Source organism: Mauremys reevesii, linkage group 15 (assembly GCF_016161935.1).
Source record: "Mauremys reevesii isolate NIE-2019 linkage group 15, ASM1616193v1, whole genome shotgun sequence".
NCBI lineage: Eukaryota > Metazoa > Chordata > Testudines > Geoemydidae > Mauremys > Mauremys reevesii.
The window spans coordinates 36263425-36284562 of record NC_052637.1 but is presented as its reverse complement, the minus strand read 5'-3'; the positions used below and the strand labels follow the sequence as shown (position 1 = coordinate 36284562).

Genomic DNA, 21138 nt, shown 5'->3' with positions numbered 1-21138 from the left:
GCTCTCCAGATTGGGGGAACCCTTCAGATTACCTGAACATTTCAGGTTAAGAACAATGTTCTCTTTTCTGGTCAGGGCTTCTCCATTTAAGTTAAGACATTTCTTTAGTAATAGTCAAAACAGACCTGGGTGGAAAACACTGAAAAATACAGCTTCATTTGACTGCACTCAGAACACATTGCCTAAATTCAATTTCAAAGATTTCTTAAGTCAGACAAGAGAACACACAGTATCAAATGCAGCTATAATGTAAAAAACAAGTATATAATTTAGAATTTTTGCCTGAAATAAAACTTTTTTGGTTAATATTAGGGCCAAGTTTTGGCATCACATATGAATATAACAATTCCTTAGCTGACAGTGTGATTTAAACATCAAACAGGTGCTTGGCACATGGTCTCTACCAACAGCCTCCCTTTTAGCCCACTATGGTCATTCCTTTCATTCAGCATAGTAACATGATGCCCACTAGACAAGTTACCAATAGTAAGCCAGAAAAATTACATGCAATATGTAGACTCAAAGGGAGGTCAGAGACAAGAGACCTAAGTATACAACTTGATCCTTAAAAAAGTCTACCTACTAAGAAGCAAGACCAATTATAAAACCTACTTGCCTTTGAATGGTCAACAACATGGGTCAAAATTAGTCTCTAACCACTAAATATAGAATCTTGATTTTCAAGCTGTTTACAAAATGCAGACACTCTGCACTTAAGATTTTAGGAACAGGTGAAAATATGCATACCCTTGCTATAATTCTAACATAAAAGCAAGAAAAGGACCTACACCCCTAGTTCTTTGTACCACCTACAAAGAACTAACATTGCATGGGTAGTAAGCTATGGGCTTTCTGATTTTCAGGATTTAGCAGAGGGTCAACCCGATGTTCTGAAAAGCTTTACTGTCTTAGAGAGATCCTTTCACAAGTCTGCCTTAGGAAGTCTGCCAGGTACACAGCTGACAACATTCAGAGCATATTTATCCTTCAGAAAGCAGCATCAGATCCTGTCCTTTGCTGTCTGAGTTCCACTACAGATCATCTCAATCTGCAGATGTTATAAGCAAGTCTTTTCTGCCCATCTTCACTTCTCAACACTCAGGAAATAAGATGTAGATATTAGAAACTTCCTCCACTATAAAAAACAACTTGTCTATGGTCCAAAGTGCTGGGATACGAATCTATTGCAGAATCTTCAAAGTTTTGTTTTAGTTGATAAATACACCTTCAAGATTGTCTATTGATTACAGATTGCTTTGGCGCACCTTGCCTGGTGGGATCTCTCATCTGGGAGAACATGAGAACGTGAGCCAGCCTGCTTGATAAGATGCTCTGATGCAAGACAAATTAGCAATGCAGCTTTTCTGGCCAACAACCTGTTCCTTGTCCCTCTATGTTCATTTCTGCAGTCAACTACTATTCTGCTCAACAATTCCACCGTTAGCCAAGCCCAGAGAAACAGTGGACCACCAGGAGACCTGGCATGGAGAAGCAGTGAGAAAAAGTGGAACTTTGCCAGTCAAGGGGGAATACAACTTCCTCCTGAGGGCTTCCTCTACTAGGAGTTAACCAAGTTTATCTGGGCTGAGTTAGCAGTCCGTATTTTCAAAGTCATGAAGTAGCTCCTATCCCATCTCTAATCCCGAGTTTGTGTGGAGGATTAATCGAAAGGATCTGGCACTAAGAAGGCCTTACTGAGGACTGCATCATTTCAGTGCTTTATTCTGGACAGCATCTCAGATTCCTAGAAGGTGCAGCTGCCATTCTGAGTATAGCTGAGAAAGTTAAGGTTCATCCTGTGAAGGTTGGGCATGGACTTCTGGAGAGCTGGGCACTGATGCTGTTGCTGATCTGTGTAATAATGCAGACACCAAAGAGCTGAAGTAGTTAAATGAATTCCCATTCCCTGGAAGAAGCTGTATAGATATAGGGGCCACTTGCGACCCATGTAGTTTATTACTGTATAACACAATAGTTGGGCAAATTATAAAAACATGCACCTATTGGAAACAAACGGCCACAAAACAGACCTTCTCCTGTTATTACCTCCAGCCAGACAGTTATTATTCCAATGGACCAAAATCAGCAAACGAGATTAAATTAATGCATTTTGCATTACCATCCTGAAGGCATCAGACTTAAGCGAACTAGAAGAAGAAACTCCAGAACAGGGGAGACTCTAACGAGAATAACTGCCTCCTTCAACCTCTAGAAATTAAATCCTGGTGGACAGAACTGCATTCCAGCTAAAACCTATGAGGGACACTGGAAGTTTCCAAGTCAGTTAAAGTTTTATAAATAATAATATATCTTGAAAATTTGAATAGATTTGCAAGATTTCAACGATGATGCTTAAAAGCAAGGCTTATTATATGAGTAAAAAGTAAATTTTCTATTTTGACGTTTTAGGACCTTTAACTGAGAAGTGTCTTCTTTGAAAAGAGAGCTAATGTCATTTTCATACCTTACCTCCAACACTATAGCTATGACCGATGCCTGTATTAATCCCTTTTACAAGGGGTTTCTAATATAGCCACTATAATTCTCAATGCAAATCAAGTCCAGGTATAATTTTATATGCAATAAAAATACACTTTCAAAAATGACCCATTTACAAATTTAGGTGACAGCTTTTAAATAGGTACTGAAGACATTTCTTTAGGCTTGTGTATATTTTGCCATTTTATTTTATGTACAGGCATTTCAATAGCGCTCATCAAAATACTGGGTTTCAGAGTAGCAGCCGTGTTAGTCTGTATCCACAAAAAGAACAGGAGTACTTGTGGCACCTTAGAGACTAACATTTATTTGAGCATAGGCTTTCGTGGGCTACAGCCCACTTCTTCAGAGGCATAGAATGGAACATATAGTAAGGAAACTCCAATGAGAAACTGCTGAACTTGAATTAATATGCAACTAGATACCACTAATTTAGGCTTGAATAGAGACTGGAAATGGCTGAGTCATTACACAGATTGAATCTATTTCCCCATGTTAAGTATCCTCACACCTCTTGTCAACTGTCTGAAATGGGCCATCTTGATTATCACTACAAAAGTTTTTTTTCTCCTGCTGCTAATAGCTCATCTTAATTAATTAGCCTCTTAGAGTTGGTATGGCTACTTCCACCTTTTCACGTTCTGTATGTGTGTGTGTGTATATTATATCTATCTATCTATCTCCCTACTATATGTTCCATTCTACACATCTGAAGAAGTGGGCTGTAGCCCACAAAAGCTTATGCTCAAATAAATGTGTTAGTCTCTAAGGTGCATCAAAATATTAGTTCATATAAATTAAACCAATTTAATTATGCCAGATGACTGAAAAAAATGTCTATTTTAGGTATGCAGTGAATATCAATAGGCTATGATAAAACAGGTCTCTGAAGTAGTAGTGGGCCAGATTATATTGACAAAAGTGATTTAAATTTCTACTTGCACAGTAGCACCAACATCTATATATAAAAACCCAACTGTTCCACTAATATTGCATTGAGTACAAAAGATTTCAAGATTAAGTAAATGCAAAAATATAAAATACTACTATTTAAAAAAAATTTAAACTACAGTAATCCATTAAAGTCTTCAGTTCTGTTATAAATTAACATGGGAATGAAACAGTGAACATTTCAACAAGTCATTTTCCTAACTGAAGCATTTTGAACTAATATTAAATGAATTTGAAAAGAGCACTCTAGCCAATATTGCTCGACTTTAATGACATTTAATGCAGTGATGAAGAAAACATTTTAAACACTGACGTTGTTACAGTTTGAATCTAGACTCCCAATCCGTTACGGGAAGACCTTACAGTAAACGCTAACAGGTTGCTGAGGGGGGAAAAAAGAGAAAGTGTCAAGAGAAAAATTCATTTAACCAAAATGAAAAGACAGAACAAAGTTTGGAAGATTTTTAATATCTAGAGCTCTGGATCCTTAGAATTACTAACTCTTCCACTAACAGGTTGCTGAGGAGAAAGATGGTCAAAAGAAGCAGTTCAATAATAAAAACACAAAAATCTGAGTTTAAAGCCTAACCTATATTCTATGAATACTAATTTACCTCAATTACAAATGACTAAATCAGCTTTGTTCTAACTGACCAACAGGACACCAGTACACAGTTTTACCGCTGAGCATTATGGGTAGAAATTGGAGCTACTGCTGCTCCTCTGAAGGCTGAGTTATTAAAATTTTCAGAACTCCTCTTTCATATAGATGGAAAGTATAAGCATGATATTCTAAGAGTAAGTAATTTCCGTCAGCTAGTCACATGCAAAGTACTGCGCAAAAAGGGCAAAAAATTGAAAACCCTGACAAATGTCTAAGAAACTCATCTTACTTGAACAGTAAATATAGTTCAGGTTTACAATACACTATATCAATTACATGTCAAGGAGATAATTACCAGTTCAATATTATTCCCAGACAATATAAAAATTAGCTCCAGAGATTAGAAAATCTCTATATTCTGATGAATGCCAACTGAAACATCCATCCCTTAAACTTTTATCAAAATGTATTCTGATTTAAAGCACCAACTATTTCAGACAGTGCTTTTCCACTATGTTAGAAACAACTCGATGTTAAGTGTTACACAATTGTCATATGAATGCCAAATTCTGGATTAATAGGATCATTTTCACCACAGTGCATGAGTTGGATGAAATTTCAATTAATAAATCAGAAAGATTAAGGCAATCTAAGAAAGCAGAAAATCCTAGAAAAAGTATACTTAGATCCCACCACTACCTTTCTAAAGACTTATATCATATCAGTATACAAGATAAGCTTTTATCTATCTGCTTATGAATATTTAAACTGATCTCACCTGATAGTCTTAAAATAAACTTATGAGGACAGTTACTCCATGTTCTGCTTACCTTAAAATTCCATTAAAAAATCTTCAGTGAAGCAATTAAAATATAATAATCCTACAAAAAATAAATTTGGAAAACCAGTACATGCACCATTTGTTTCAGCTGCAGTGGTTTTACATGATCTTTTATAGCTCCACTGGTGTAACAAAGCACACCACAGGTTTGTTTTTTAATTTAGTAATGCAGCAATAAGGAATTCTTCAAGTGGGCATTTCAGTGTAGAAGAGCTCAAAGAGACTGTTAAGACCCAAAAAAATCAGTGTCCCCAAAACATGAGAAACTGGGTGTTCACTTACCTATAGTCTGAGCAGGTTTAACAGAAGTAGGCTTGTTTTCTTGAGGGAGACTTTCTGAATTTCGTGTTGCAAGAGGTTTGGCTATAGGAGCTGTAGATTTATCATTTGTATCTCCTGTCCAACGAAGGGTAAACTGAAGTGTAGGTCCCTGAGAAAATGTTTCAAATGGAGGTAACCTCTGGGGGAAAAAACAACACATGTTTTTACTTGGGAAACACTCAAATTACTTTGCGTGAAAAAGCTTTTATGGATGAAATGACACTATTTTCCCCCAACAAATCAAAATGTACAAGTGGCTTTTGATCATAATTGTAATCATTTTCTAAATTTAGACTCTTGTACTCTCAAGATAAGCATTTTAAAGAGTTTAAATTTAAAAATGCTAACACTAAGGGGACAAATTGTGACTCTCCCTCCATCTCCTCACACACTGGTGAGCAGCTACTCACATGAAAAGTTCTCACCTCAGTGGCCCTACTGGTGTGAAAAACAGCTTACAATATGAGTGAGGGCCCAAAAGTCCATGATCACTAATCTTCTTATGATTGTGTTTTTATGCTCCAGCTTGTTTTTCTATAAGTTCTTTTTCTGTCTTTTTTTTTTTTAAATGTATTGTTTACTATTTTCCTTCTGGACCGTATTCCTGTAGGTTTGCCCAAGTCAAATGTAATATATAACTGGTTTTCAAATTAAATGTGGCACTTAGAAGAAACACCAAGTACCATAAAAACAGTTACCTACCTTCTCGTAACTATTCAAGATGTGTTGCTCATGACGATTCCAAGTAGGCATATGCATGCCGCAAGCACAGTCGTCGTAAGGTTTTTCCCCTAGCAGTACCCTTTGGGTCAGGCTGGGCACCCCCTGGAGTCGCACCTTCATGGCGCTTCACATAGGTCCCTGCTGACCTGCCAGCTCCTCAGTTCCTTCTTGCTGGAGTCTCTGACGGAGGGGAAGGCGGGTGGGTCTTAGAATGGATATGAACACCACATCTCAAAGAACAGTTACAAGAAGGTAAGTAACCGTTTTTTCTTCGAGAGCATGCTCATATTGATTCCAAGTAGGCGACTCCCAAGCAGACCGTATGAGGAGGGGTCGGAGCTCGCAGATTCGCTAATTGAAGCACTGCTCTGCCAAAAGCTGTATCATTCCTGGCATGCTGGCATAATGCAAAGTAAACGTGTGGATTGAGGACCAGGTCGCTGCCTGTAAATCTCCTGTACAGGAACTTGTGCCAGGAAAGTGGCCGAGGAGGTCTGCGCCCATGCAGAATGTGCCGTTAGTGTCAGGGCTGGCACTTTTGCCAGGTTGTAACACTCCCCAATGTTCCACAACAAAATTCTTTGGGATGATACAGGGAGGCCCTTCATCCTATCCGCTTTGACAACAAATAGCTGGTTAGACTTCCAGAACAGTTTTGTCCTTTCAATATAGAAGGCCAAAGCCTGCCTCATGTCCAGGGAATGGAGTCTTTGCGCCCTGCTGTTGGTGTATGGCTTAGGGTAAAACACCGGAAGGAAAATGTCCTGACTTATGTGAAACTGAGATACCACCTTTGGCAGAAAGGCTGGATGGGGCCGCAACTGGAACTTGTCTTTGTAGAAGACCATGTATGCAGGTTCACATGTCAAGGCTTTAATCTCAGATACCCAATGCTACTCTCCATGAGAGGTAGAAGAGTGAGCATGTTGCTACGGGCTTGAAGGGAGGTCCCATTAAACTGGAGAATACCAGGTTAAGATCCCATGCTAGTACTGGATGATGGACTGCAAGGTATAACCTCTCCAGGCCCTTAAGAAAACGATCTACCATTGGACTAGCGAAGACTGATTGACCGTCCACCCGAGTGGAATGCCAAGATGGCTGCTAGGTGAACCTCCAAGGATGACACCGCCAGACCTGACTGCTTCAAGTGCAACAGACAGTTTAAAATGGAAGGTATTGATGCTTGAGTCGGAGATGTTCCCCTTTGCATCGCCCAAATGGAAAATCTCATCCACTTAGCTAAGTAAGTGGCTTTAGTGTATGGCTTTTGGCTGCCGAGGACCTCCCTGACAGTTTCAGAGCACACCAACTCCATAGCGTTTAGCCACGAAGCTTCCATGCTATGAGTCGGAGAGACTCAAGGTTGGGGTGCTGAAGGTGACTGTGGTCTTGAGTGATGAGATCCAGCAGGGCGATTCGAGCAGCTACTGACAGTTCCCGCCATGTGTACCAGTGTTGGCAGGGCTAGACTGACACCCTGTCCCTTCTGATCTTGAGCGAGACCTTGTGAACAAGTGGGAAAGCACAAAACAAATGATCCTTCCAGAGGAGAAGAAATGCATCCTCGGTCAAGCCCGGGCTGTGATTCAGGAAGGAGCAAAACTGTTGACACTTCCTGTTCATTTTCGTCGCAACCAGGTCCACCTGGGGAACTCCCCACAATTGGAAGATGATGTTCACAATGTCCAGGCAACTCGACCACTCATGGGCATGGAAGGATCTGCTGAGATGGTCCCTGCCAGCTCATTCTGTGATCCCAGAAAGTAAGATGCCTCTAGGTATATTGAGTGAGTGAGCTATGCAGAAGTCCCATAGCTTGAGGGCTTCCTGGCATAGGGGAGAGAAGCGTGCTCCACCCTGTCTGTTTCTATGAAACATCGCTGTTGTATTGTCCGTTATGACTGTTACACACCTGCCCTCCAGGTGGGATTGGAAGGTTTGATAGGCTAAGAGAACCGCCCTCAACTCTCTGACTTTGATATGGAGCAAAAGTTCTGTTTGGGACCAGAGGCCTTGCATCCTGAGCTCACCTAGATGCGCATCCCGAGCTCACACTGAAATGTCTGTAACTAGCGACATCGCTGGTTGCGGTCTAGAGAAGGGCACTCCTGTGCAAACTGCCTGAGGGTTGAGCCACTAACAGTGAGATCCGACAACCCAAGGAGGAAGCAACACTACCTTGTCCAAACTGTCTGTTTGGACGGTATACTGAAGCCAGCCAGGCCTGAAGGGCTCTGAGCTGCAGCCTTGCGTGCTGGACTACTTATGTGCAAGCAGCCATGTGACCGATCAGCTTCAAGCAGCTCTGTCGTTGTCGTGGTGTGGAAACATTGAAAGTCCTCTGTAATAGAGCACATGGTCTGAAGCATGACTCTGGCAGGAATGGCCTGGCTTGGGTGGAGTCTAGCACAGCTCCTATAAGCTCTATCCTCTGGGTTGGGGATAGGGTGGGCTTGGGCATATTCAGCAATAGCCCCAGATTTAATACGATTGAGCTTTGACAATGTACATGTGCCTCTACCTGAGCCCTGGGGCAGCCCTTGACAAGCCAGTTGTCAAGATACGGGAACACCTGCACCTGCTATCTCCTTAGGAAGGCGGCCACGACTGTCATGCACTTGGCGAACACTCGAGGGGCCACTGAAAAGCCGAAAGGAAGGACTGTAAATTGGTAATGGCTGTGATTCACTATGAACCTGAGAAAAAGTTTGTGGGACGGGACTATCGATATGCGAAAGTACACATCCTTCAAGTCAAGGATGGTGCACCAGTCCCCCGGATCCAGGGATGGGATGATGGCAGCCAAAAAGACCATGCGGAAATTTGGTTTCTTCAGGAATCTGTTGAGGCCTCGGAGGTCAAGAATGGGTCTGAGACCCTCTTTGGCTTTGGGGATTAGGAAATATTGGGAGTAAAAACCCTTGCCTCATAGCTCCTGTGGGACCCCCTCTAAAGCTCCTGCAGCTAGGAGTGTTTGCACCTCCAGCATAAGAAGCTGAGACCAGGAAGGGGGATGGGAGGGAAGGGAAGAGCAATATTGGAGAGAATATCCCATGTCTACCATGTGGAGAACCCAGCAGTCTAAGGTTATCTGGGCCCATGCACAGTACAAGTGGGACAGAATTCAGACAACAGAGGGAAGGAGCCAGTGACTCAAAAGGTGTGCTTGGAGCCAGAGGACTGCTTCACCGAGCCCTGGCTCTAATTGGGCAGCAGATGGGGACTCTCTAGCAGGGGAGTCCACCGGCGCCAAACTGGACGAACTCCTTTGCAGGCCTGAAGTCGACAGCGCCGTTTCCTGAGCGACAGGTGCCCCAGCATAGGATGCACACTACTAGCGCTGTCAGTCCCAGCTGCTCTCATTGTGGGTGAGCGCCCTCTTTTGTTCTTCTTGTGCGCCTCTTGTGAATGTGAGTGGTGCCATATTGCCACAGCGGCCTTTGGTGCCAGGGACTGACCGTGACAAGGGTTTGTGCACCAAAAGTTCTTCCTCAGTGCTGTAGCCTCTCTAACGGAGGCTAGCGTGCACCGCACGGAGGTGCTGTGTCCTGCTAGCCCAGAGCCGGTTGGGGATGGAGAGCTGCCTCCATGAGGCATTTCTTGAACTTGAGTTCTAGGGCAAAACCCTTTGCAGATCCTGCAACCATCTGTTTGATGTGCTTCTCCCAGGCACTTTAGACCGGAGTAATGGGGATTGCCCTTTGGCATGGGCTTGTGGCAGGTCTCTCACAGTTTATATCCTTGGGATCAAGGCATACCTTGAGTCCCAAGAGGGGAACAAACTGGGGTGGAGGGGGGAACCCCTAAATACAAAGTAACTACAACTAAAACTAACTAACTATTTAAAGATTGAAGATACAAAAATCACTAGAGGAATTGCTTGCCAAAGCAAGAAAGACCCTTAGCTCCAACGACCATCACTGGCGGTAAGAAGGAACTGAGGAGATGGTGGGTTGGTAGGGACCTATATGTGGCACCATAAAGGCACGACTTAAGGGGGCGCCCAGGCCGACCTAACAGGTACCGCTAAGGGAAAAACCTTCCGACGACTGTGCACGCGGCACGCACACACCTACTTGGAATCGACACGAGCAAGCACTCGAAGAAATGGAGAATTTCAACACAAGTTTAGTTTGTGTAGTGACCTTAATTTTATTGTAGTTAGAGTATTATTGAAGATTTGTATTAAGAGCCTTAGTCATAGACCAGGACCCCACTGTGCTTGGAGCTGTACAAGCAAAAAGGATTCCTGCCCCAAGAAACTTACAATTTAAGTACAAGCCTAGAGACAATAGATGATACAGAGGAATACAAGTGAACAATAAAAATATTGATCAGCGTGACCAGCAGTGATCTCAGCAGCTTAACTCTTAAGCATTCTGTAAACTAATGGGACAATGGTCCATACCTTCCCATCGAGTATAGTTTCCCATGTTGCCCTTTTCTTGCTAATTGGACACTCTTCCATTTCCTGCATTGCTACTTCATATTCCCCATCCAGAAGCTGCAAGCGCCTGTACACACAAAGTAACGTTTTATTCACTGTCTGCTGAAATATATTTGACATTTTAAACACAAGTGAATATATTTCAATGAAACTTGCACATACAAAGCTCTCAAGGTAGTTCATTTGCATGAAACTAATGCAACTCCCCCACAGAAGTGTATTTGACAACACAGCCTGCATCTCAGCTAAAACAAAAACTATGATGAAAATGGGACACCTAACAAAAAAATGACAAAAAAATCCTAGAGAACACAACCACGTGATATGAGAAAATAAGCGTTAAATACAAAATTAATGCAATGATGAGAATCTTCCTGTAAATGAAAAACCTATTGACCAAATGTCATCAAAAAATGCCCAAATTATCCATGTTCTAATATTAGACGTTCCAGTCAGGACATCAGATCATGACTCCCAAGACTGAAGAATTTGTCCCACTCACTACCACTGCCATTTTCAGAAGCCATCTTTCAAAGACACTGTTGATTTAATGAATGAAGTTCTCAAAAAACTCCACAAAACACCTTTGTCTCCACTGGAATGGACAATTCAAGCACAATACTGTGCTTTTTCACTTCTGTCCAGACACTGACAATGTAAGTAAGGACAATGCCAAAGCATAATCTGTATAAGCATTTCATCTCAAACACGATTATTCTAAAGTCAGCCATGCAAGCTCTGCTGCTATCTAAGATTTCCACAGAAAAATTTTATTAAGTTCATTGTTGTCACTCATGTTGAACAGCATGGAGGAGCAACAGAGAAGCGACTAGGAAGTAAAATTTGAAGTCATATACTAGAAAATGTTTAATGGCACCACAAGTTTCTATGACACTTCTGAAGTTATACACAAACACCAACTAAAGGCTTGTCAACATGGGATGTTACTGCACGGCAAGCCAGAAAATGAATCTACAGTAAACTAGCTTGCTGCATAGTAAAGTTCCACACTCTGCTCTGACTTACTATACTTTACAAGTAGTAGCCAAACCACAATAATGCCCCATGTAGACAAGCCCTACGTATTCTGTAATGTCAAAATACAATCCCATATACTCACTTCCTACCAAGATATTATATTTTGCTTTTCAGAGCACTATTATTTTACTAGCCACATTCCAATCCCTATCAACAGCTCAAAGTTGCAAATGCATAATCCATGTCTGAAAGAAACAAACTTAACTATTTAGCAAGCAGTTTTTTAAGTGCTACTTGAGTTTATCCAAACCATTTTATCAGTATTCAATAAAAGAATCATGCCTTGCCGGAAAACAGTATTGCCTGTATTTTTAGATGTCTCAACATGTGATACTGTAATAGTTGCTTATTGACTTGGAATAGCCTTCCCTTTAGATATGAAACATGTTTACCATAATGGTAAATCCAAAATCTCAGTCTAAAGTTAGAAACAGAGCAAGTAAACCGTCAGAGACTTGTTTGTTTTGCTTCTTGACGGCATTTGGTAAACCGTGAAATGATCCATCAATACTCCATTCAAAAAATGGAAAAAAGAGGTTTAGAAGAAAAAAGAAAACATGCACAGAAAGAGAAAACACAGGTGACTAGCAGGGAATGTAAATGAGATCTCAACTGGAGGACTGAATCTTAAATATTTGCCTTTTCTGGATACTCTGCCCCAAACAGTGATTAAAACACTTGCCTCAAATGATTAATATAAATGATTAATTTGTATTTTTATAGAAAATTTAAAAGGAAGTTTAAGTTGCTATAACTGGCAACTCTGACAATGAAGAAAAGTTGATTTTAATGGAACAGAAAGCATTTTTGAAGTCGCAAACATGTTTTCTTTCATCATTTGAATCAGCTGAAACTGAAAAAGGATGTTTACCAAACTGAATTTTGAACTTTATGGTAAATAAAAACAAAGGAAAATAACTAACCATTTGTAACTTAGAAAAATAAGCAGAAAGTAAAGAGGTACTAAATATGAAATACATTCATAATTTGGAATACTGTGCTATCAGAAAATACAGGGAACAGTCTAAGTTCAAGTTCATACTCTACTTCCTATGGTCACATGATATGAACTTGAATTTTGTTGATTTTGCAATAAGGATGACATTTAAGATTAAACTAACTACTTTTCAGATATTTTTGATCTGTGATAGAGTTAAATGCACTGCTATGCATTTTAAACAAAATATCATACATAACATGATACAGTTAATTTATATTTTTTGAAAGAGGAGAACGTATGGAAATTATTAGCTAATTGTTAGTCCTAACCACTAACCTAAACTAAGGGTGACCTTTGCTTACAGTGTAAGTGAGTTGAGTATTGATTTGGACTCAAGGATACAAGCTACACACTGGTAATGATATATTCAATATTCATAGGTTAATTAATTATATTTATTATCAGATATTCCATAGACAAGACAGGGAGGCAATCTTGAACATGAAGTTCCTTCATCAGTATCTTATGAACAATGTATTTGCCAACAAGTGAAAAAGGACACTTTTTGCTTCTGGTGCATAGGGATTGGCTACAATACAAGAGACAACCAATGCAAGACAAACTCAGATTTCCAAAATAGGGATGCAATTAATAGAATTCTAACAGCTCTTCAATCTGAGTGCAGGCAATTATTACTTAGGCATTCAAAACTGTTATGTAACGTACACAAGTAAAAGATAAAATCAGCAGACTTCACAAATCCACTGAAACTACTTCAAACAGTAATGGTGAACTCCAACTCAATCTTTTGTTACAATCACCAAAACCTTGATAGTGCTTTAGAGCAAAGTCCTCCCCAACCCAGCTAGGACTAGCAGCTGAGCCTGGTGCAGGGTAGGAGCCAGCAGCCAGGTCTTCCCCAGCCCCACCTCCCTACCCCACAGTGATTTCTCTCTCTGCTGGCTAACCTGGGTACCCGAAACATACTGCTGGGGAGGGTTGCATGACCGCTCTTGTGGCTTCCCTTTGCTTCCCCATCAGAAAGTCATTTTTCTGTGGGGAAGCAAAGAAATCTGCAGGGGACATAAATTCTGCGCATGTTCATCTGGAACATATGGCTGATTTGGCTTGGTTCTACTATGAAAAACTCCTACCCAATGCTCCACAAAATAAAACTGTCATATCCCAAGGTTTCAGAGACTGATCTAGATGACCTGCAGAATGACCATTTGATCCAACTGCAATAAAGGGAATTCTATATTAATAAGCCATACTTCCATCTAATCACAGCACACAGATTGTTTCTCATCCCAGACTCCAATATTTTAAGACTATACACAAGCAGATCTCATCCTTTGCTATCACTGGCATTTATTGCATGACTTTCCCCAAAACAAACACAGAATACTGACATATTCACTTAACCAAAGTAACGGTAACGGGTATCTTCTGAAGCATTTGGATTGCTTTAGGTTGTAAATAAATGCAAACTGCCTTTTAAAAAAAAACTAAGTATACTAACTAGTGTCATGTTATCTTAATAAAAACAAAAACATTTAATAAGCATTTCATGATAACCTAATAAAGCAAATCAATAAGAATACAATCCAGTTCTTTAAACAAACCTGCATAATCAATGGGAACTGATATTTACAATGAGGCAGCACACGCTTGTTGTTACTCACATAAATAATATGCTTTTGATAGGAGAAATATGCAATTACTGTGGTGTTTCTGAAGTAATCGATAACTAATCTATCCTTGAGATGATCGTGGAATAGTATATGTGGCTGCATCATCAGGGTAAAGAGAAAGTTCTATCTCAACAAATAAAATATTAGCTACTGTACTTGAGTTATTTTCCCAATTATGCAGTCACTGGTCCATAAGACAACAGAAGTTATACCTGCCTCCAACAACTGATGAGGGACACAGATTTTATGTTGATTATCCACAGGATGATCTTAAAACCTGTTTTAGCAGGCAATATGTTTTTCTGCATTGGTTATAAAACAATGTTAGATTTGAAGTGTCCTCTGTGAAATCTGCAAACTAGTTTTTCAAGGAGTTTACACTTTCACAGCAAAGCCCAAGCTAATAACACTCGTTTCAGCCATCCACTGATCTACACATTGAAAATGTAGAATTCAAAAATTGAGAAAAATGAAATTCAAAAGTAGATTTTCATTTAACAACAAAGTGCATGAGAAACAAAAGAAAACCATTTGATTTTCATAATATTACCTGTTTTTATCAAATACTGTCATTTGTGCCACAAAAGTCTTTTCTCCATCTTCACGATTCGAAGAATTACGTTTTCTTCTAGCAGGAAGCTCCTCATTGACATCTGCATTTCACAAATATTGCATACAATTGTTAAAAATGCAGGCAATTCCAGCAAATTGGGAAGTCAGTGTGAATAAAGACCCAACTATATATTTTAAGTTATAACATTTGTGTGATTTTTAACTAGTAACAGAGGCAAGGATTAATGTAATGTAATGTGATCAATTTTTTTTTTTGGAAGTTTGCTCTGTTAATGAAAGCCACAGCAGTATCTGTGTAATCCGTTTAGTTCAGTCACTAGTAACCTTCCAGCAGTGTTTTGGCAGGACAATTAATCAACAGCAGGATTGAAGAGATTCCAGAGTTCTGTTTTATATCAACTCTATGCCAGAGCTAGCCTTTACTATTTTATGCACATTACAACATACATCTTGATAAAAGTTAGCTATTACATATGTATACTATGCCAAAAGCCATTATATAGGAGTATTCTAGTACTGTCTTGAAGCAGACATCTTTACAAACTAATGAAAGCCAATTAAGTCACCCATATTTGATTCTGGATCCTACTGAGCATGACTAATCAACCTGAAGTTCTGAAAGACAATATACATACATATAAGCTAAACCTGACAAATGTAAGTTTGAAAACTGAACTTACCTATGTTTTCATTAGTCTCACCATTGATCATTCCATTAAATTCTCTTCTTCCTGGACGAGTTACTCTGAATAATAATGAGTAAGACTTCACCATATGGCTGTTGCTGGGTTCAAACTCATTGCTGGAAACAGCGAGTGATGGGAAATTGCCTGGCTTTATTTGGTTGATGTCTGGGTTCAAAGGCACCTGCTTTTTACCTGTAGGAACTTGCCTTATTGGACAACTGACATCCTGCAAGCATAAAAGAAAGTTTTTAAGGGTTGGGGGTTGTGTTAAATGGAAATTCTTCACTATCTTGAAAATATGTAAAATTTAACTATCTGCTCTACCATCAGTCATGTTATCTTAATAAAAACAAAAACATTTAATAAGCATTTCATGATAACCTAATAAAGCAAATCAATAAGAATACAATCCAGTTCTTTAAACAAACCTGCATAATCAATGGGAACTGATATTTACAATGAGGCAGCACACGCTTGTTGTTACTCACATAAATAATATGCTTTTGATAGGAGAAATATGCAATTACTGTGGTGTTTCTGAAGTAATCGATAACTAATCTATCCTTGAGATGATCGTGGAATAGTATATGTGGCTGCATCATCAGGGTAAAGAGAAAGTTCTATCTCAACAAATAAAATATTAGCTACTGTACTTGAGTTATTTTCCCAATTATGCAGTCACTGGTCCATAAGACAACAGAAGTTATACCTGCCTCCAACAACTGATGAGGGACACAGATTTTATGTTGATTATCCACAGGATGATCTTAAAACCTGTTTTAGCAGGCAATATGTTTTTCTGCATTGGTTATAAAACAATGTTAGATTTGAAGTGTCCTCTGTGAAATCTGCAAACTAGTTTTTCAAGGAGTTTACACTTTCACAGCAAAGCCCAAGCTAATAACACTCGTTTCAGCCATCCACTGATCTACACATTGAAAATGTAGAATTCAAAATTGAGAAAAATGAAATTCAAAAGTAGATTTTCATTTAACAACAAAGTGCATGAGAAACAAAAGAAAACCATTTGATTTTCATAATATTACCTGTTTTTATCAAATACTGTCATTTGTGCCACAAAAGTCTTTTCTCCATCTTCACGATTCGAAGAATTACGTTTTCTTCTAGCAGGAAGCTCCTCATTGACATCTGCATTTCACAAATATTGCATACAATTGTTAAAAATGCAGGCAATTCCAGCAAATTGGGAAGTCAGTGTGAATAAAGACCCAACTATATATTTTAAGTTATAACATTTGTGTGATTTTTAACTAGTAACAGAGGCAAGGATTAATGTAATGTAATGTGATCAATTTTTTTTTTTGGAAGTTTGCTCTGTTAATGAAAGCCACAGCAGTATCTGTGGAATCCGTTTAGTTCAGTCACTAGTAACCTTCCAGCAGTGTTTTGGCAGGACAATTAATCAACAGCAGGATTGAAGAGATTCCAGAGTTCTGTTTTATATCAACTCTATGCCAGAGCTAGCCTTTACTATTTTATGCACATTACAACATACATCTTGATAAAAGTTAGCTATTACATATGTATACTATGCCAAAAGCCATTATATAGGAGTATTCTAGTACTGTCTTGAAGCAGACATCTTTACAAACTAATGAAAGCCAATTAAGTCACCCATATTTGATTCTGGATCCTACTGAGCATGACTAATCAACCTGAAGTTCTGAAAGACAATATACATACATATAAGCTAAACCTGACAAATGTAAGTTTGAAAACTGAACTTACCTATGTTTTCATTAGTCTCACCATTGACCATTCCATTAAATTCTCTTCTTCCTGGACGAGTTACTCTGAATAATAATGAGTAAGACTTCACCATATGGCTGTTGCTGGGTTCAAACTCATTGCTGGAAACAGCGAGTGATGGGAAATTGCCTGGCTTTATTTGGTTGATGTCTGGGTTCAAAGGCACCTGCTTTTTACCTGTAGGAACTTGCCTTATTGGACAACTGACATCCTGCAAGCATAAAAGAAAGTTTTTAAGGGTTGGGGGTTGTGTTAAATGGAAATTCTTCACTATCTTGAAAATATGTAAAATTTAACTATCTGCTCTACCATCATTTTGGAAATAATGGTGCTTCCTAAAACAATGCATCCTCTTGGTGTGACTAGATTCAAATTTCAAGGAACTACCAATCTGAAACAGCAATCTCAGGTTTTGCATGCATAAACAGATATTTGAAAGTGTAGTTAAAAATGGCATTGTATAAAGAGCAGCCATCTTTTTGGAAAAGTGATTAATTTGTTACGCTATCATGCAGCATTCAATAACATTGTAATGTAGTTCTTAGTCCCAATTTAATTCCATTTACTTAACAAAAGATTACATATTTTCATTATATATATATATATATATTGTAAGGGCTCTCCTGTCTCGTCCTTCCAATATTACAAAGTGCTCTTAATGAAATGTTTGGGAGATAAAGAACTACTCAACTTGGGTTTGCCATATGCAGTATCTCCCAAACAAAACATGAAGCACTTTGCCATATTGGATGTACAAGGCAGGAAACCTTTAGAATGATTAAACTCACAACAAAATTTATATTTAAAATAATCAACAGTAGCTCCAATCATTCTACTTATCCACCCCTAAGTAGTAACAAACACTGTTGAATTACAGGACAGATCTTAAAAACAGGTCTGAATGTCTGGCTTCTAAGAACATTCAGTCAAAGTACTTTCCCTAATTTTAAACCTAAATGGAAACAGATTTACAACTTGGCTTCCACATTTCCATAGTCATGAGGGATTTAAGAGTATATAAGGAAATGTCTGGCTAACATTAACCTGGTTTGATCCTGGAGATCAATTATCTGGATGGCTAATTTCAAGAAGTGAAATTTGCTGGTAGCCGGGATGTAGCATTAAGTATAATTAAAGTAGCAAGCTAACTCAGAGAGGCTTCTGCAAATTACTGTAGAGTACACTAAATTTGTCAAAAAAATATTTTAGAAAAACAATGTAAAAAAATGAACACAGAATGGAGCAAGGAAAGGAAGAGGAGGTTTCACATGATTGGGGAATACAAAAGATTTTAAGCTCCTTAGGACAGCAGTTATCCTATAATTTTGTACAATGCCTAGTTTATTCTGCCTCTGGACATCACCACAATGTAAACAAAATACATGGAGATAAATTAGAAATATGGATTTAGATTGGTGACGGGACAAAAAATTGAAAATGTCTTTTACATAAAAGATGATTGAAAAACACAGCAAATTAGGTGAGATGTACAAGGAGACTAAATTATATGAAATAAACACGACTTTGAAATTTGAGATCCTCCACTAGTGTCATTATACTCTAAAGTAGGTTTCATCTAGGAGAAAAAAAGCTTGAAAAGTTTTAGCCCACTTACTAGTCAGGGCAGATACAAATGCATGTGGCGTAGTTAAAATGAATACGAGTGCTGGTGTGGCCACCAGCAAAGTCAAAGGCAGTGGCTTGTGAGAAGTCCAGCTTCTGAGGTGGTAAGAAAGGGTGCTAAGATTTAGACCAGAGTCCTGTCCCTGGACTCAATTTGGGACACCATCTTTTATACTGGGCTTCAGCTGTTACATATCTGGAAATCTGAAGCTTTAGAACACCTCTAACAAATTGAAAGGTCGTCTCCACTAGTGTACTCTTTTTCAGCCTAACTGATGCTACAAAAGAAAAAACTACATTTCTCCACTCTTCACCCAGTTCCCCCCCCCCTTTTTTTTTGGCCGGGGCGGGGGGGGGCGGACGGACCACGGACCTCATCCCCTGTAAATCATTTCAGTGCCTACCTGATAATTGTTCATAGATATATGCAAACTCAGAAAGACATGCTACATTTGGTAAGTTATCATAACAATACAAGTGAGTAATAATGTTTTAAATGCAAACTAGATTTTTTTTTTAATTGATGCAGTCTTAGCCCACCGATATTCATGAGGAAAAGTTTACCACTTAGTCAGATTTTTCAAGATCTGCAAGAAATCATCCTGAGAATTACAACTTTAGTCGAATGAATAAAAATTGGGCCTCCTGAAATATAAATATACCCCAAAATATCTTGGCAGGCAAAAATGGAAAGTGAAGTTAATTTCCTTCCAAACATGTCTAGATTAAGGACAGCATCCATAAGTTAAGTAGCTTTTCCTACAAGATTATTTTCAACAGTGCTCAGTACTGGTCAACTCTGCTCTTGGAGAAATCTGTGGTAAAACTCCCAGTGACTTCAGTCAGAGCAGAATAAAGCCAATGTTAAGTGCTTTTGAAAATTCCATCCATAATCAACAGAAAGTAATTTAGACAGGTAATGTTCTCTAGTAGTAATGTAAGTTTAAGATCAATTTAATCTCTTAACTGAAGCATTATGCTGTCATTAACTAACATTACCAACCTGGAGGCTAAAGAGATGTTTAGGAATCAATTAAGCTTTGCACTTTAACATTTGTTAAATGTTTCTCCAGTCATGTTACCTTTCTTTTCTTGTGGCAAACTTTCACAAGCAGTACTTCCAGGGTAACAGAATTTTGTTCATTCTCTGAGTTTTGTGATGGCTTATCTAAACAGAAAAATATTTTAAGTCTTGAAAAAATAACTCTATTCAGTGCCATAAGTTTACTGGAGATTTTTTTTTTTTTAAATCACTGCCATTTTCATAAACAAGGACTTACTGCAAAGTTCTAAAGTCACACACTCACTGAAATTTCAGTGCTCCCCATCTTGAGAAAGAACCTTACTTTGTAATTACTCCATTATTAGCCGATTTAAAATGTAAGAGTTGATCTGTTAAACTTTCAAACATTACAGAACAGGCCAAACTCATTTCCATAGATTTTTTTTAGCTCTTGGTTATTAGTAAAGTACAAATCTAGTTTCAACTCTCCTTTTAAATAAAGGAAACAGCCAGTAAAAAAAACTGAATAATTTACCTATAACTGGAGTTATCCAAATAGGTCTCCCTCACAGATCCACATGCCAAAATACAGTTTACATCATAAACGTGTACCCAATACTGCTATAACTAAAAACTGTACTTGAGGGTACTGTACAGGTTCATAGTACAGCCCAGAGGCAGAGTAGAACATTCACCAACCACAATCTTCTAAAGCAATAGGAAAGAAAGGGTGAATGTGGATTTGTTAAGAAAAGCCAGAAAACTCCAGTTTCAGGTGAATGACAAATTTCCCATAAAAAAATTTGTATTTACTCCTCCCAAATCTACAATTTACTTTGCATCATTGCCAAGGACCCAAATGCCATCAGTTAGAAATCTCAACCCTCAACCCCAAGAAGCGTGTCAGAGACCGAGAGAACTGAAAAAAAAATGCAGTTTAAAATAAATAATTTTACAATCCCTGTGCTACAGATTTTCCAATTGATGTAATCTTCAAGGTGTTTACTACCTGTAGTATGATCAGCAATGCCAATAAAAATCTGTGTTAAAACACATTTACAGTATAAATAAAGGCCTCATCATGTGAACATAAGATATTCTCTAACAAGAAAGCATTAATTTAGAATGTGTATTTTGCATAAGAAAACAATTTCAAATTTTACTTTGTACATGATCTAAAGATGAACTTTCTGGAAGACAAGTTCAGTCTGTGGCAATATAGACTGACCAGTCCAGCACTGAACAGATCTCTTCAGATCTAACGCTGTTCTCTTAAAACTGAAATTTAGAACCATGACAAAATAAAATACAACTATTTCAGACAATTTGAGTGTAGTGGGAACTAGTCTATTTTACTGATCTGCTGGTTGTTAAGTGAATTAACCTCTGCATTATATCAAATCCTTATTAAATTAACTGGAA

General features: G+C 38.6%; 1 protein-coding gene across 2 annotated transcripts in view; it reads right to left on the bottom strand.

Annotated features, from left to right (window-relative positions):
• Nucleotides 1–21138, bottom strand: part of SUZ12 (SUZ12 polycomb repressive complex 2 subunit) — a 51525-nt gene that overhangs the window by 7144 nt on the left and 23243 nt on the right. Inside the window, exons 6-10 of one of the 2 annotated variants that reach the window (XM_039501416.1) lie at nt 19796–19881; nt 17070–17301; nt 16367–16469; nt 10351–10456; nt 5178–5355 (exon numbers count right to left, since the gene is read on the bottom strand). In XM_039501416.1, coding sequence (XP_039357350.1) covers nt 5178–5355; nt 10351–10456; nt 16367–16469; nt 17070–17301; nt 19796–19881 — 705 coding nt within the window. Of the gene's footprint in view, nt 1–5177; nt 5356–10350; nt 10457–14611; nt 14715–15314; nt 15547–16366; nt 16470–17069; nt 17302–19795; nt 19882–21138 lie in introns of both variants that reach the window. The other variant, XM_039501417.1, reaches the window with a different exon arrangement.